This window comes from Cercospora beticola, chromosome 6, assembly GCF_033473495.1.
Source record: "Cercospora beticola chromosome 6, complete sequence".
Classification (NCBI taxonomy): Eukaryota; Fungi; Ascomycota; class Dothideomycetes; order Mycosphaerellales; family Mycosphaerellaceae; genus Cercospora; species Cercospora beticola.
In genome coordinates this window covers 180,589-196,217 of record NC_088940.1, presented here as the reverse complement: position 1 = coordinate 196,217, position 15,629 = coordinate 180,589, and the positions used below count along the sequence as shown (strand labels likewise).

General features: G+C 53.0%; 7 protein-coding genes across 7 annotated transcripts; 3 read left to right on the top strand and 4 right to left on the bottom strand.

The window, feature by feature from the left end:
* Positions 1-125: 125 nt before the first annotated feature.
* RHO25_009201 (uncharacterized protein) lies at positions 126-2,183 on the bottom strand (the record flags this gene model as incomplete). The annotated part of the gene is made up of 3 exons (XM_023600750.2): positions 126-242; positions 336-369; positions 496-2,183. 3 exons carry the CDS (start codon positions 2,181-2,183, stop codon positions 126-128), a joined length of 1,839 nt encoding a protein of 612 aa, XP_023453239.1.
* Positions 2,184-3,211: 1,028 nt separating this feature from the next.
* On the bottom strand, positions 3,212-4,073 carry RHO25_009200 (uncharacterized protein; the record flags this gene model as incomplete). Its single annotated transcript, XM_023600749.2, has 3 exons — positions 3,212-3,490; positions 3,541-3,958; positions 4,012-4,073. The coding sequence occupies 3 exons, from the start codon at positions 4,071-4,073 to the stop codon at positions 3,212-3,214; spliced, it is 759 nt and encodes a 252-aa protein (XP_023453240.1).
* A 245-nt stretch (positions 4,074-4,318) lies between these two features.
* Positions 4,319-7,150, top strand: RHO25_009199 (uncharacterized protein; the record flags this gene model as incomplete). The annotated part of the gene is made up of 7 exons (XM_023600748.2): positions 4,319-4,443; positions 4,673-4,739; positions 4,791-5,090; positions 5,176-5,551; positions 5,600-5,809; positions 5,885-6,730; positions 6,783-7,150. 7 exons carry the CDS (start codon positions 4,319-4,321, stop codon positions 7,148-7,150), a joined length of 2,292 nt encoding a protein of 763 aa, XP_023453118.1.
* A 478-nt stretch (positions 7,151-7,628) lies between these two features.
* RHO25_009198 (uncharacterized protein) lies at positions 7,629-8,732 on the top strand (the record flags this gene model as incomplete). Its single annotated transcript, XM_023600747.1, has 3 exons — positions 7,629-7,718; positions 7,772-8,036; positions 8,089-8,732. The coding sequence occupies 3 exons, from the start codon at positions 7,629-7,631 to the stop codon at positions 8,730-8,732; spliced, it is 999 nt and encodes a 332-aa protein (XP_023453117.1).
* Positions 8,733-9,609: 877 nt separating this feature from the next.
* Positions 9,610-11,479, top strand: RHO25_009197 (uncharacterized protein; the record flags this gene model as incomplete). The annotated part of the gene is made up of 3 exons (XM_023600746.2): positions 9,610-9,691; positions 9,842-10,250; positions 10,315-11,479. 3 exons carry the CDS (start codon positions 9,610-9,612, stop codon positions 11,477-11,479), a joined length of 1,656 nt encoding a protein of 551 aa, XP_023453110.1.
* A 150-nt stretch (positions 11,480-11,629) lies between these two features.
* RHO25_009196 (uncharacterized protein) lies at positions 11,630-12,909 on the bottom strand (the record flags this gene model as incomplete). The annotated part of the gene is made up of 2 exons (XM_023600745.1): positions 11,630-11,920; positions 12,022-12,909. 2 exons carry the CDS (start codon positions 12,907-12,909, stop codon positions 11,630-11,632), a joined length of 1,179 nt encoding a protein of 392 aa, XP_023453109.1.
* A 630-nt stretch (positions 12,910-13,539) lies between these two features.
* On the bottom strand, positions 13,540-15,623 carry RHO25_009195 (uncharacterized protein; the record flags this gene model as incomplete). Its single annotated transcript, XM_065603162.1, has 3 exons — positions 13,540-14,539; positions 14,898-15,194; positions 15,553-15,623. The coding sequence occupies 3 exons, from the start codon at positions 15,621-15,623 to the stop codon at positions 13,540-13,542; spliced, it is 1,368 nt and encodes a 455-aa protein (XP_065459234.1).
* Positions 15,624-15,629: the final 6 nt, after the last annotated feature.

Sequence of the window (15,629 nt, the reverse complement as noted above, 5' to 3'; positions counted from 1 at the left end):
TTTGCTGGGTTCAGTCCATTTCACATATTCCCACACACCTTAATGCATTTCTCTCTCAATACTCATGTCAATCGTGAAGGTCGCAGAAAAAAAGGTACCAAAAACGCCAAATGCTAAACAATTCATCAATATGGCTTAGCCACCGACGTTCCGCAGTCGGGGATTTTGATGCCCTTCTTCAAATTTCGGTCCTTGTCGAAGATGCCCCAGTAGGGTTCCCATTTGTTGTGTTCCGTGTCGAACTGTACGAAGTGTCAGTGGTTAGGATACTCTGAGTACGGTTGTCGTCTGCGCGACGAGGATCGCATATGTAGACGTGGGAGTGGGCTGCTTACCTGGTGCTTCCATGGCTCGTCAAAAGCTTCGAACCTGGTTCATGCCACGTTAGTTTTTTGCTTCTTATCTGCTCGTCATGCCATGCGAACAGCTGTTGGGCTGAAGGGTGCAAGGCCAGGGGTTGGCTGCACGCCAGGATTGTGTCGGGTTCATACTTACCAGAAGAACGTGGTGCCGTTTTTCAGTGCCTCGCAGACCCAGCCATCCATGAATGTGTTGAGATTCTCAATGCTGGCCACTGCGCCGTCTGTCTCGCTCTTGCAGCCAAAAGCTGGATCCGAAGACACACCGCAGTCGTTACCTCCTTGGGTCGGCCAGCCGATTTCCGAAATGATTTGCTTGGGATACGTGACGGAACCTATTGTGCCTGTTTCCGAAGAGGTGAGGGCGACATCTTTGTTCTGCCAGAAAGACCACGCCCAGCCAGCTGCGTCCTCAGCAACGGTACCTGCGAAGAAAGGATGGATGTTCGACATCACGATATCCGAGGCCTTCGCAAGATCTGCATCCCAGTTGTCACCCAAGTCGGCAGTGGCGACAGGCAAGTTGATTCCTCTTGAAGAGAAATTGCTGCGGACCTCGTCAAGTTGCGCCGCGAGCTCTGTTACTGTCATAGTCTCTTGGAAGAGAACTTCGTTTCCGACAATAACTCCGACGAATCTGTCATGTGGATAGTTGTCCAGAATCCGGTAGAGGTCCTTCAGTTGGCGGTCATTCGTCGTCTGATTTCTTCCATCCAGGTATACCCCGAGCCAGACTTTCATGGTATCCTGCATCTCCAGGCGCTCAATGGCTTCCAGAACCAGCTCGGTCTGGTTGCAATCGGTACCATAAAGGCGGACCGATGCAGCTAATTGTGAAAGACGTGCAATGTCGAGTGTGACGTTGTTCTGCGTAGGTCCACCTCCAGGGCTCAAACAAGCTGGATATTGAGCATACCACGGCGTGTAATCAATGGTCGGGAACACTCTATGCAACCGGTCGTCGTTGAGCACGGCCTGTACTTGCCTCGAATTGAGGTCGTAAAGGCCAGCACTGTCTGAACCAACTGTCGAGGAGCCTCCACTCGACCCGCGCTCGTTTTCGTCCTTGTTGTTAGCAAGAATACCGCCAACGACGCCGCCAACGATGCCGCCAATGACCAGAATGGCAGCAATGGTGCAGCCAATGATCCACTTCTTTTTGCGACTGCTTCTGTCAGTCTGTTTGGATAGCCACTCCGACTTCTCGGCGTCGTTTCCAACAGGCCCGTAGAGGCCGCTGGAGCCCCGGTTCATCGCCTTCATGCCAACGCCTGTGCCGGCACCTGCAGCGGCACCAGCTCCGGCAGCCGCTCCAAAGCCTAACTTATTTCGCGATCGGGATCGATCTGGAATCCCGTCATCTCCATCGTCCTCGATTGTGCTCGGGTCAAAAGAATCGTACTCGTCGCCATAATATGAGTGATGTCGTGGTAAAGATTGGCCGTATCCTGCAGCGCCAAGGCCTGCTCCTGCGCCTGCCGGCATGGCAGGAGCGTTTCTTTGAATACTTCGGTTTGTCGACACCGAGGGCGAATAGCCCACCGCTTGGTTTTCTGTGAGTGGCGCGAGAGAGGTTTGCGATTCCTGATGTATCGGGCTCACAGGCCCATGCATGTGCGGTGGCGGTGATGGCGGGCCATAGGCATCGTGATAAGGTCCTGGTGAATGCGTGTTCATTCGTGAGTCGTATGGGTTGCCAGCGTCTCTGTAATCGTGTCCATAATGCGGTGTGTATCCCATTGCCTCGCCCGGCGATTCCGGCGTGCGAGTTTGCTGCGAACCTTGTACGTGGCCCAGCGGTATTCCATACGTTCGCTCGGACATGATGCCGTGCACTGTGGGGTTAACGAGCGACTGTTCTCAGACGATGCGCTGCCGGCGCAAAAGGCGAAAGAATGTCGGCGGAAGAGGTGAGGTCCAGGAGATGTCAAAGAGATGCGCACGAGACAGCGCGGCCTGGACGCGGGCTCAACGCTCTGCTGACCTCTTCCTGGCACAAGGCTGGGCGTTTCTGGCGCGCTCGGCTGTGCTGATCTGAGAAGCCGTGCGTGGCGTCGCGAGTCCTGTGGCCCGTCGTCGATGGCACCGGAAGCCGCACCGTGGAGGGCGAGTGTGCAGACGTGCAGCGTGATGGGCGGCGATGCTGTTGATGAGAGATGGATGCTGCCAACACGAGCTGGCGTAATGCTCTTGGGAGGTGGATTCTATTCTTGAAACACGATGCAGACGGGAGCTAAGAGGTTGCATTGGTGTGGCAACGCGGCTTTTAGCTGAAAGAGGATTTGGCTAGCCCGCCACCACCACACCACCACCACAACGTCCCTTCTCCCTCCCTTCTCGCCAGGCTGGAGCGCAACGTTTGACACTGTCTTGCCTTGCAGACCACCCATTATTCTCCGGTCGGTTGTCGGCTCGCCGTTGACGGCATGCCCGTTACCTCCGGACACTGCCGGCGAGGACCAGCGTTCCCAGTTTCTGCTCCATCACCCGTTCCACTGGAGCTCGCAGACGATCCTCCGCGGAGCCCCCACATTTGGCAACGGCTGCACGAGACGAACACCTCCGCAATGATTGCTTCAATGCGACACCAGGTCGGACATACACAATGCGAAATTGCTCGTGAGCGCGGACAACACTCCCGTCAATTGTGCAGACGCAGGTGAAGCGTACCACGAGGAAGCAGCGGAAACACGAGCACGTGCAGACAAGAATCAAGCCTGTACACTGGGAGCTTGCGCCTCAGACGCGTTGCAGATATTCTTGTTCTGTTGCCATTTACGTCTACCTCTCGAATATCCATCCACGGGTACTTCTTGGCGCCGGTTCTGCGACAGACACAGTCCGCTCATGCCTCACTTCAAGCCACCTGCAATAACAATACTTTGCCCCGTAGTGAAACCGGTTCGAGCATAAAACGTCACTGCGTTCGCAACTTCTTCGGGCTCGCATAGCCTGTGGAAGGGAATGCTGTCCACGAGGCCTGGGAACTGGTCACCAGAAGGCAGCAGACCGGTGTTGCCAACCATTGCAGGAGCCACATCGTTCACAGCAATGTTGTAAGGCGCGAGCGTGGTGGAGAGATTCTTCATCATCGCCATCAAGCCACCTTTTGATGCAGCATAGTGGCAACCCTGGATCGTGTCAGCAACAACCTCGTATTCTGGAATTGGAGCCTCCCTACATTCATGCCTCCGCCGTAGGCTGCTATTGATGACACGAAAATGATACGACCCCATTTCTGTGCCTTCATGCCGTCCACCACGCCTTTCACGAGCAGGAACGGCGCTCGGAGATTCACATTGAGTGTGACTTCGAATTCGCTCAATGGGATATCAGAAACATCTCGTATCCGCTTGCCGTAGCCAGCGTTCGAGACCAGAATGTCAACAGCACGGGCGTGGTCTTTCTGGACTTCTTCGGTGAGTTTTGTAGTAGCTTCTGGCGAGGCCAGATCGGCTTGGTGCATCGTTATCTTCAGCTTGTCATTCGATGAGGACAATTCTTTCACGAGCGCTTCTAATGAGTCTTTATTCGATGCGTATGTGAGAGCGAGGTCGCAGCCATGCGAGGCGAACTGTCTTGCACATGCTGACCCGATGCTGTTGTCGTTGATGAGTGTATGGACATTGGGCTGCAGAATGTCTTGGCTTACCCGCCCGAGGCACCAGTGATGAGCACCAGTCTGCCGGTGATGTTGTTGTCTGCGGTCGTCATGGTATCGAATTCGACTTGTCCAAACTGTGCAGAACGTACAGCGGCAGTCTAGGCCTGGTTATCTATTCCCTCCCATCTGCCCTAGTGCCAGTGCCAGAAATCTTCCGTCTCCAAGGGCCTCCCAAGGCGGGCGGTATTGGACGGCACGCAAGTGCGACTTGGGGCGGCTACTCACCCCACTGAAGTTGGGCGACAGACGTCGGCAACCGACCTCGCAGCACACGCTGTTCTCAGCAACGACCAACATGACAGACACAGAAGCCCAGGATCAGGAGCAGTCGCCCGAAAAGCCTGCCGTCAAGGAGGAGAAGGAGAAGAGAACATCGCGTGCATGTCTTGCCTGCCGCGCGCGCAAAAGTTCTTGCAAGCTGTGAGTCTTCCCGGCTTCTGGCACGTCGCTCCGCGCGCGTCGTTGAGATCAGGCCGCCTCGGGTTTCTGTCCTGAAACGAGTCTGCATCAGTACGAGTGTTTGCGCGCGCGATGCCTGGGGAAACGACAGGTGTTGCACCTGTCGGCCTTTCCCTGGAGCCTCAGATTTGAGTGCAGCGCATGCGCTTCTTTTGCCGATTCAGACGCCGTGCTGACATGCCCTCAACAGACCGAAAACAGAGGACGGAAAACTGACTACGCCATGCGCTCGCTGCAAAGCATCGGGACTCGAATGCGTAAGCGCCATATAGTGACCCACAGAGATTTGAACTAAGCATTGCTCGCAGGTCATCGGCTCTTCCAACAGAGGCGGCCGCCGTGTTCGCAAGAGAACTCTTGACCAAGCCGGCCTCGCCAACAATAACGTTCAGCAGCCGAGAGAGTCGCCAGCTATCAGTGGCGCCAGTGTTCACTTCACGCCTGATACACTGTCGTCAGGCCAGACCCATACAGGATGGCCTCAGTCAGATTATGGGCCCGCCATACCACAGTCTGGAACAGGCATGGGGGCTGATCTCAATCCGCCTGCCCCTGATGCCATCATGCTCGATCCAGCACTGCAAGCGGCAGATGCGAATGCGCGTGAGGTAAGATGTTCGCTATTGCGTTCTTGCTGGCAGACCGCCAAGGCACAAGGCAATTGAAGAGAATCAGCATCTGATACGTGAACAGTCTCTGCTCACTAACCCAGCCACACGAGAGAGCTCGATTGGGACATCAGGCAACATCGCTTTCAATGATTTGCAAAATCCGAGCGATGCCCTTGGGATACTAGCACAGATCGCCAGCAATGGAGAATACAATTCAGGCTACGGCTCTTCGCAGTATACAACGACTACTACCATTTCAGCACAACTGGAGTACCCTCTTGTACGAGAAGGACGGTTATCGATGAGCAGAATTCTTCAGCTTTTGCAAAGATACAAGTACTACTACCATCCATACTTTCCGATCGTGCCTGCGGCAACTTTGGACGCTGCAAATCTGAGCAGGACTGCGCGAGAAGAACCACATCTTCTCACTGCTATTCTGGTGATCGCTTCACGAGGTACGGTGACCTTCGACGACTTCTGACTAGCATACTGAGCATTATTAGATCTCACCGATGAGCCCAACATATTCATATCCTGCTCCGAACACATGCGAGCGTTGGTCTCAGCACTTGCAGCTGGAGGTTCTGGTCAAGTGGAGGCTGTCGAAGCACTTCTGGTCCTTGCAGAATGGACGCCATACACTTCCCGGTCAGACGCTGGCCATGTCGGCCGCGGAGAAGAAGATCGCGAAGCTTGGATGCATGTTGGAATGGGTAAGTATAGCTATCGGAAGGTTTTCTGAGCTCGAGATAGGGTACGTGTTCCAGACACCCGCTGACTTGCTGTAGCTCTACGGATCGGGTATTTCCTGGGCCTGGACCGATACTCATTTCATGTGCGTGGTGACGACGTGAAGGATCCGCAGTGGCAGCGGAAGCGACTTGTCTGGACAGCTTGTTACATCAGTGACAGGCAGATCAGTATCCGCCTTGGTCGAGCCTTCTGGTCTCGAGGCCCAGGACCTTTGACCACTCTGTCGAAGGCAGACTTTCCCATGCTTGCACCTGCCGGACCAGGAGATGAGGACTATGCAAGTATCTTCCAAGCCACGCTGGAGCTGACTTTGCTGTTTTCCAATGTCCATGATGTCTTGTACTCAAATCCTGGGAATAGCGTCCGTAGCCACCTCAGTGGAGGCTACATCAAGTACATTGACGACTTCAGGAGCGCGATATACGGGTGGAAAAGTGTATGGGGCACATTGACCTGCTCGGCGCACCTCAAGGCCACACTACTGATCTCGTACGACTATCTACGGCTTTACACTAATGCATTTGCTTTCCACGCAACTGTGAAACGAGCTCTACCGCAAGCCCAGCAGAACCCGGAACCCCGAAGATCGACGAGCACAGCGCCGGGTCGCGTGTTCTACAATAATGTCGGTGCAGTCGGCGACGCTCGCTTCATCTATGAGGGCCTAGATGCTGCCAAGAGTCTTCTCAGCATGATGAATACTTTTGTTGATCCGGAAAAGTCTCTCCGTTACATGCCTTTGAGATTCTATCTTTATTCGATCTACGCCGGTGTCTTTCTGTACAGAGCGAGATGTGTCGGGGTTCTCTCAGCAGATGAGGAGCAGTCAGTACGTGCAATGGTCAAGGAGACTGTCAGCAGACTGGAGAGATCCGCAATGGGTGAGCAGTCAAGGTTTATCTGGAGATGATGTAGTCGCTGACTCCAACGCAGGTATACAGCACCCCGGCAACCGGTACTCTCAGCTATTGCGATTGCTCTGGGATAAAGTCGAAAAGAAGGAGCACCGCAGGACGCAATCTACCGCGACTCTGCAGAATCCCTATCGACCAAACAGCAGCATCAGTGGTGCTACACCAACATCGAACAAATCCCAAGATTCACCAGCTGTGACGGAATTGATGGGCGACTTCTCCTGGACTGATCTTGATGCTATTGGAAATTTCGCCGTCAATGGCAACGGAGGCGCGGCTATCAACGATGCAGACTGGTGGTCAGGCTTTTTGCCGGCAGATTCGGGGAACTTTTTGTTCGATCAGCTGAGCAACATGGAGGACTGGACGAACCTGGGATTGCAGTAAGCAAAGATGTGTTGGCTCGATTTGGTTCTGCCACTCTTGCTTTCCAAGCACCAGTCGTGTAACAAGCAGCTGTGTTCCATCCTGGCGGATCTGTCAACTTGGTGCAACGGTGCCCCCAAACACGCTATCGTGTAGAGCATTGGGGCACTGACGATTGAGCTTCGGGGGAGCCAACAACGCGATGGACACCAAGTGGATGTTTGGTCTTCACGTGTCTGTCTCGGCGCATCTAGCATATCACCCAGGCCGAGCAATGAGAACGACAAGACATTGATGGCCTGAGGTGGTTTTGGCTCGGAACGGTTATTGGCGGGTATTCATCCTTCAGATGCCGACGATCACCACTGCCAAAGCGGTTCAACTTTTTGGCGAGCACTTTCCTCCCACATCGCGAGAGCACCTGTCCACTTCCACAACTTGTAGCTACAACTTTTCGTGTTTCCCTTTCCACTCCCATCCCTGCTCCCCATTCAAAAGCATGACGCAGTCACGATCAGCCCTCTTAATTGGGGGGATAACTCATGCTCGTAAGGAGTGGGAGGCTCTTTCGTCATTGCTGCAACTGAAGGTATTGCTTATGATCATCCTGAGCTTCCGAGCTAGCTGCTGATTGTGTGATAGGAGTATGGATCCGGCTCAAGAGAAGACTTCATCTCGCGGTGCAGGAAGGGCGAATACGACGATGTGGTTGCAATTTATCGATCGAATGACTCCACGGCCGTGACTGGGCCTTTCGACAAGGAGTTGATTAGCGTTCTACCCAGCAAATTGGAATGGATCTGCCACAATGGAGCTGGTTACGACAACATCGATGTGCCAGCTGCTACCGAAAGGAATATTCAGATTAGCAGTACACCCATAGCAGTGGATGAGGCGACAGCTGACAGTATGTTTTTACTGACACTGCTCACATTGCTTACACTACTAATGCTCTCCAGCCGCCCTCTTCCTCCTCCTCGGTGCCCTCCGAAGAATCACAATCCCCTTCCTCAACGTCCGCAAAGGCGACTGGCGGGGCAAAAACTTTGGTCTCGGCCACGACCCAAAGAACAAAGTTCTCGGAATTCTAGGAATGGGCGGTATTGGCACAGCAGTGGCAAGAAGAGCTAAGGCCTTCGGCATGACGATACAATACCATAATCGAAACCGATTACCCGAAGAGAAAGAGCATGGTGCGAAGTACGTCTCGTTCGAAGAACTCTTGAAGACTTCGGACGTGTTGAGTTTAAACTTGGCATTGAATCCTTCAACAAGGCATATCATCGCGAAGCCGCAGTTCGATATCATGAAAGAGGGTATTGTGATTGTGAACACTGCACGAGGACCGATTATTGATGAGGCGGCTCTTGTGGATGCGCTGAATAGCGGGAAGGTCTTCTCTGCGGGGTTGGATGTGTTTGAAGAGGAGCCAAAGATTCATCCTGGATTGTTGGAGAATGAGAATGTGGTTTTGTTGCCGCATGTGGGGACTGCGACGTGGGAGACGCAGAAGGAGATGGAGGTTTTGGTGCTGGATAATCTGAGGAGTGCGGTGGAAGGGAAGGGCTTGTTAACGCAGGTGCCGGAGCAGAAGAAGAAGTGAGTTTCAGCTTCTCTCGTGCACTTTTGGCGAAACATGTGCTGAGAGGTCGTGCCGGTCTAGTGAGGATGGGCGTTTGAAAAGTCGGTTGTAGATGGAGATTTGGAGTTGCTAGATAGATTACGAGACCCATGATACCAGCATACAATAAGTTACTTCTCAGGTCATTACACATTGTACTTATGCTCTACTTTGTTGTTGGGACAATCCATGGTAAGGGCTCGCTCGACTGAATCAACCGGACAGACCGTCTTGGCGTGCGAAGCAACAACGAGCGTCGGCAATTGAAGTCGTGGCCACTTCTCCATCACCACGTGCACTATCATGATCATCTCACAGTCCACCGGATACATTTCATCATAACAGAGCAAGAACACCGACAAGGAAATCCGAATCTAGCTGCCGAAGAATCCCGCAAAAGCCGATGGACTTCACACCCGCACCACTCCACATCGCTCCACTCAAGCAATAACGCAAGACCGCACAAGCCCCAGCCACGCTCCATGCTTGATGAGGACCTCCACGCGGAGTCTCCACAAAATCTCCCCCAACGGAACGTGTGAGCCGTTCGAATTGTCGAATGATACGGTGACACTACTACAACGGTGTGCAGTAGCTGGTAGGAGAAGAGAATAGCCGGCTTTTGATGAAAGTAGACCCACTCCACGCGCGGGAGAAAAAGGTGATGGAGTATTTGAGGTCTCTCTTGCAGGGTTTTACTACTTCTTCTACTTATTCGTCGAGGCAGAAAAGGGCTGTGAGGGAAGGCAGTTCGTCGCCATCTTGGAGAGCGCTGTTCTTGTCTAGACATTCTGGTGCTGGATCTGGATCTGGATCTGAAGGGAGAGGAGAGTACACAGCACTTCAGCAGTCTGGCGATATGGCTAGGGCAAAGACGATATGGCAGGACATTGTCCAGTATAGGCGGACGTATTTGCTTACGGCGGTTGCGTCTTTTGGAGGTGAGTGCAAATCGAAACGCAACCGAATGGAGATTTGTGGCATGCGATGGCTTCTTTGTGATGGAGGACCGCAGGAGGAATGATCGCACAGAGTCCGAGGGAGTTATCAAACACAACTTGAAAGATTACGCTAACGCTGTCTCGCTCCAGGCATGCTCTTCGGCTGGGATACTGGACTGATCGGCGCGGTCCTCACCATGAGAAGCTTTCAAAATAGCTTCGGTCTTGACGAAGACTCTCCAGAATACGCGAACCTCTCCGGAAATATCGTCTCCGTCCTACAAGCTGGATGCTTCTTCGGAGCACTGGCTTCCTTCTTCGTCTCGGATAAATTTGGCAGGAAAAAAGCTCTGATCTTCGCAGATGTGATCTTCATCATTGGGAGCATTATCCAGACATGTTCAGGCTTGACCTCGACGTCCTTGGCGGAACTATACGTCGGAAGAGTAGTGGGTGGCTTTGGCGTTGGTCTCATTTCTGCTGTTGTGCCGACGTACATTGGAGAAAATGCCAACAAAGAGATTAGAGGAAGATGCATTGGATGTATGCAACTGTTCAAGTGAGTACAAACCCAACATGGAGCGTTCTTTATTCCGGAATTTGGCGTACTGACTGCAATCAAGCGTGACCGGAATCATGCTATCCTACTTCGTGAACTACGGATGTAACCAGAACATCTCCTCGACCAACCCGGCACAATGGCGAGTGCCTTTCGCACTTCAGATACTGCCAGGAGTCCTCTTGCTCTTCATTGTGTTCCTCAACGAGTCACCGAGATGGCTTGTTGAGAAGCAGAAAATTCAAGAGGCCCGTAAGGCACTGGCCACAGTTCGTGCACTTCCTATCGAATCCGAAGCAGTCGATCGCGAGCTTGAGGAGATCATTGAGGACTTCAATGGACACGAGAAACTCCGTCTTCTGGAACAGATCAAAGTGACATGCCGCGAACCAAAGGCCATGTACACATTCACCATGGCTGTAACACTCATGTTCTGGCAACAATGGACTGGGACGAACAGCATCAACTACTACTCACCACAAATCTTCAGAAGCGCTGGTCTCGTAGGCCAAAGCGCCGGCCTTTTCGCAACAGGAATCTATGGCGTGGTGAAAGTCGTCTTCACTTCTCTGGCCCTCATGTTAGCTGTCGAAAGTCTTGGCAGGAAATGGTGTCTGATCATGGGAGCTCTTGGTCAAGCCTTCGCAATGTTCTACATCGGGATCAACCAGGCCGTAAACCCTCCCAGCGGAGAAGGACTGGACGGTCACAGCATCTTCGCAATCATCTGCGTGTACCTCTTTGTCGTCTTCTACAGTTTCGGCTGGGGGGCAGTCCCATTTGTTCTCGCTGCAGAGTGCGCCCCGAATCATACACGAAGTTTGGTCATGAGCGCAGCTTTGATGACTCAATGGCTCTTCAACTTCGTGATTGCCAAACTCACGCCGATCATGCTGGACAAGATCACATATGGTACCTTCTTGCTGTTCGGCGGATGCTGTATTCTCATGGCGATTTACACAGTCTTCTGTGTTCCGGAGACGAAAGGTGTGCCTCTTGAGAGCATCCACTTGTTGTTCGAAGGCGGTATTATCAAAGGAGCTTTGAAGGACACGATACCTGCGAAGTCAAGAGCAAAGAAGCTACGGGAAGCACAGGCTGTGGGAAGAATAGATGTTACTGGGAAAGACTTTGATGATGAAGAGGCCCATCATGTTGAGCAGGCCGACCGAGACGACATCGTGAGGAAGACAGCAAGAGCGCAGAATGTTATAGGCAGTCGGGCTTAGAGTCGCTCACTCCTGTGATGATAGCTTGGAAAGAGGCAGAGCGTGACAAGCTGGAACTTAGACATGGAACTCATAAATATAGAAATATGTGCAAAGAAGACACAATATACCTTCGACATTCTTGAATAATTTGAGCAGCGATCTCACTCTCTAAGTAGCGGCAACGCCACTGTCTCTCTTCTCAATCCTCTCCTGGTCAGTTCCTTGCCCTTTGCTCCAATCTCCACCCGCACGTCTCCCCATAGCACGATTCAAGATCCACTGTTTAGCAGTGACTGGTTCACCGTCATCGACAGCAGGATTTTCTTTTCGCTTAGCATCAATCATTTCACTTCCATCAAGCACCTTCAGAATGACCTCATCCTCAGGTCTATTGAAATAAACCAGACTGAATCTCGTGGAATCTTGCTGTGCGCCAGGAGGATTGACAACACGATGAAGCTGGAAGATTCGTCACGAGTCAGCGATATCATCATCTCCATCTCAGAATAACGCCATGCCACAGAGGATGAAGGGGAATAAAAAAAAGAAATACAACTCACATTACTCCTCAAAATCCCCGCCGAGAACTTAACCATCGCATCCCCCAAATTAACCACACAATGCCCTTTCAAAGGCTTCACAAACGCCCACTCCTCCTTCATCCCCTCCAACCCCGCCGGCGGCAAAACCTGCAATCCCCCCAACCGATTAAACAAAACCGTCACACTCCCAAAATCCGTATGTTCCCCCAACGCCGCCTGCCGATCACTCACTTCCTGCGGCGGACTCTTCACCCACCTCATTTGATCTCCACTCCTGCTCTTCAACCGATGCAAACTCTCCAATTTCCCCTCCGGCAACCCTAACTTCTGATTCAGATGTCCTAGGATTAAGGTGACGAGGGCATGAGAGCGAAGCATATATTCTTTAATCAAACCTCTCGTTTCCTCTTTTGTGAGGATCTCCGGATTACGAAGTCTTTCCGATAATCCCAAAATATCATCTTTTGAAATATTCCAAAATTCATTCCGATCTTTCGTTCCTTTTTTGTCGATGACTCCCGCTCCGTAGCCTTTATACCCAAAATAACTGTTTTCGCCCATCATGTCGTAGGAAGCCTTCTCTTCTACGGGTAAATCAAAGACATCTTGGGCGAGAGTGAAGAGGTCTTCGGCGTTGGAGAGGAGAGCGTCGCCTTCGATGGGTAGTACGTCTTGTTGGGTTTCTGAGGAGGTGTTGTTGTTGGTGCTGTTCCCGCCTCGGAGGTCAAGGTAGAAGAATCCAAGATCACAGCATGCGCGCCAGAGTTTTTCGTCTTCTTGGGTGTCGCCTGAGAGGAGTTTTTGGAGGCTGATGCGGAGGAGTGGTGCTTGAGGGACGTCGTTGGGGAAGGGAGGGAGATCTTGGAAGTCGAAGTCTTCGTGAGGTTGCTCTTCGATGGAGCCCATGGTTGTGGTGATGTGGTGAGGATACTAAATGATGTAGTAGCTGGTCGTTGGAAACAAGAACAGTTCTTACAGTGCTATGATACTGATGAAGGAGAAAGTTAACCCTACGTCCTGCGAAGTCTCGACATCGGTATCAGTATACGTTCGCTCTTCCCGAACGCTGAAGATCAAGAGCGAGGTACTTGTGCGTACCCCGCCTTGATGATGTCGGACGGCTCGCAGCAACGTGAACAAGGTGCACAACAGAAAGCTTATCCAATGTCATTAGCCGACAACACTTCAACACGGGCCGGGGTATGGAGAGAAGGGAAACAACAGTTCATCAGATCAAATCATGTTCGCAATACGCCATGTACGTACTATACACAATCTGTCTCATCCTATTCGACCCTCTTCGCATTATGCACAGTGCGCCTCATTGATGTATCCCATTAAAGGCGTTGATCACACCAAAAGGTACATTGAGAAGCGTAACCCCAATCGTGAACGTCGCTCCAAATGACTTTTTTCTTTCGTTTGCGGCATATCACCATGCATGCATTCATGTTCCATCATACTAAGGACAAGTCAGCCTTGTCTTTAAAGTGAAGACCAGTACAAGACATACCAGCTGCTGCAGCTTCGAATTGTTTACAGGCGAGAGCCGTGGACGACCTTGTAGTCGACGGCGAGCTCACGGCCCTCATCGCTGATGACAAGCACGCGGACACTGCCACGGCCGTTGTTGAAAGAGTCTTGAAGACGGTTGAGCAGGTCGCTCTGGTCAAGGACAGGAAGGCCCTGCTTGACATCACCGGTCTCAGTCATGGCGACAACGCGGCCGTCATCACGGATGTCAAGAACGCGGTACTGCTTGAAGACAGGACCGATCATGTTCTGGACAACAACGGATGGGCTTGGGTTGCTGACGAATGAGCTCTCCTCGTGCAGTTGCTTGGTGAAGAGGTCAACACCGAGGTAGCGGTGCTGGCCAGTCTGTGCAGAGGTGGTGATGCGGATGACTTGGCATGGGCGGCCTTGGAGGATGAGCAAGTCACCGATGCGGATGTGGTGGCATGGGATGGTGATGGTGTTGGGAGCCCCAGCGTAGCGTGGGGCGCTGTAGGAACCTCCACGTGGTGCACTCATGGTGATCTCGCGGTCCTTGACAACGACGTCTTCTTCGACACGCTCAGTGCGGCCCGAGTCGTGGTGAGAGTGGTGGTGGTGGTGGCTCTCGAATGGGTGCAAGATCTTGTCAGCGGCGCGGCGAACTCCGTGGCGGAAGGAGTGGTAGTGTCCGTCTTCGTCGTAATATCCCATGTCCCGCTTGTGTTTACGCTCGGAGTGACCGTCAACGGTGCGTTGCTCGACCTTTACTTGCTGGTCGAACTCGACTGGGTCACGCTCGGCGTAACCTTGGGCTGGGTACTGACGTGGGTAGGTCGACTTGTCTTGCCACACGCGAGAAGCTTTGTACTCCTCGGCGAATGGGGTGGTGCGGTCACGGTACTCACGCTCGTTAATGTCGATGCGAGAGTCGAGGTCGATGTGAGTGGCTGGAGTGTGACGGGTCGGGTACTCGCGGTCGTAGACGCGGTCCTCAACGTTGATCTGAGCGTCGGCGTACCGTTGGTATGGCTCTCGGTAGCTGATGCAGGAAAAAATGTCAGTGGCCGTGACACAAACAAAAGTGAAGTGATGATGGGGTGGCAGGGAAGGAGCGGCAGTGAGGTGTGATGGTCAACAGGGAAGGGTCGGTGAGGACGCATCCGTTGCTGAGACGACAACACACTAGACCGTGCTGGGGTGGATAGCGTGTTTGCCGAGCGCTCCAGGGGAAGTGTTGTGCGTGATCCGCGCGATAAAGAGTGGAGCCCCAAACAATGCGCAGGCGAACACGAGCTGTGCGGTGAGCCGTGCCGGTGCAAGCCACGCGCATTGTCCGCTCAGATCTGCGCCATGCGCACCGTCGCTTGTGAAGGAAGAATACGAGTTGCTCAACTTACCGCTCGCGGTGGATGTCGACGTCTACGTTGACGTTGGTGTCGTGGTGACGGCCGGGGCCTGAGAAGTGCTCTTCGTGGATGCGGATGCCTTCGCGCTTGTCGCCCTTGCGGTATCGCTCTTCTTCAGTGATGCGGATGTCTTCGCGGTAGCGGTCGTCTCGACGGGAAGTAGCTGATTGTCGCTCTGGTCGATCTTCCCGTCCAGCGCCTTGGACAGTGATTTGCTCGTCAGTCGTGACTCCAGTGTCGGAAGTCTTCTCGTTCCTGTAGGTGGAGGGGAAGACGCTGAACGGGACTCTGCGCGCCTGTCGTTAGCCGATGTTTCCTCTCCCTCCCTCGCGCGCTCAGCAACTTACGGAACACGGGCGTCGTAATCCAGCGTGGCGATTTGCTCACTTGCTCAGCCTTCCAAACCCCCAGAAGAGATGGAAGGTCGACAAGCACAGCGGTCTCGTCTGGATGTATTTGAGGGGGAAGACGAAGCTGGGGGAAGCGATGCCAGCGCAGACGGCTCTTGTACGTGGCCTGTCGGAGTGGTGGGGAGAGACAAAGCGTTTGTTGTCAGAGCGAGAGGACAGGGGAACAGGACGTGTCTTTAGAAGCTTCGACCAGGTACCAAACAGCGCTAACGCCGCCCAGCAACGGCCCTAGCAACCGAGCCAGCCTCGGCCTCAGCCACCTGCCTTTTGGCATTGGATCACAGAGGCTCAACAACTCTTTGTCCATCGCGCC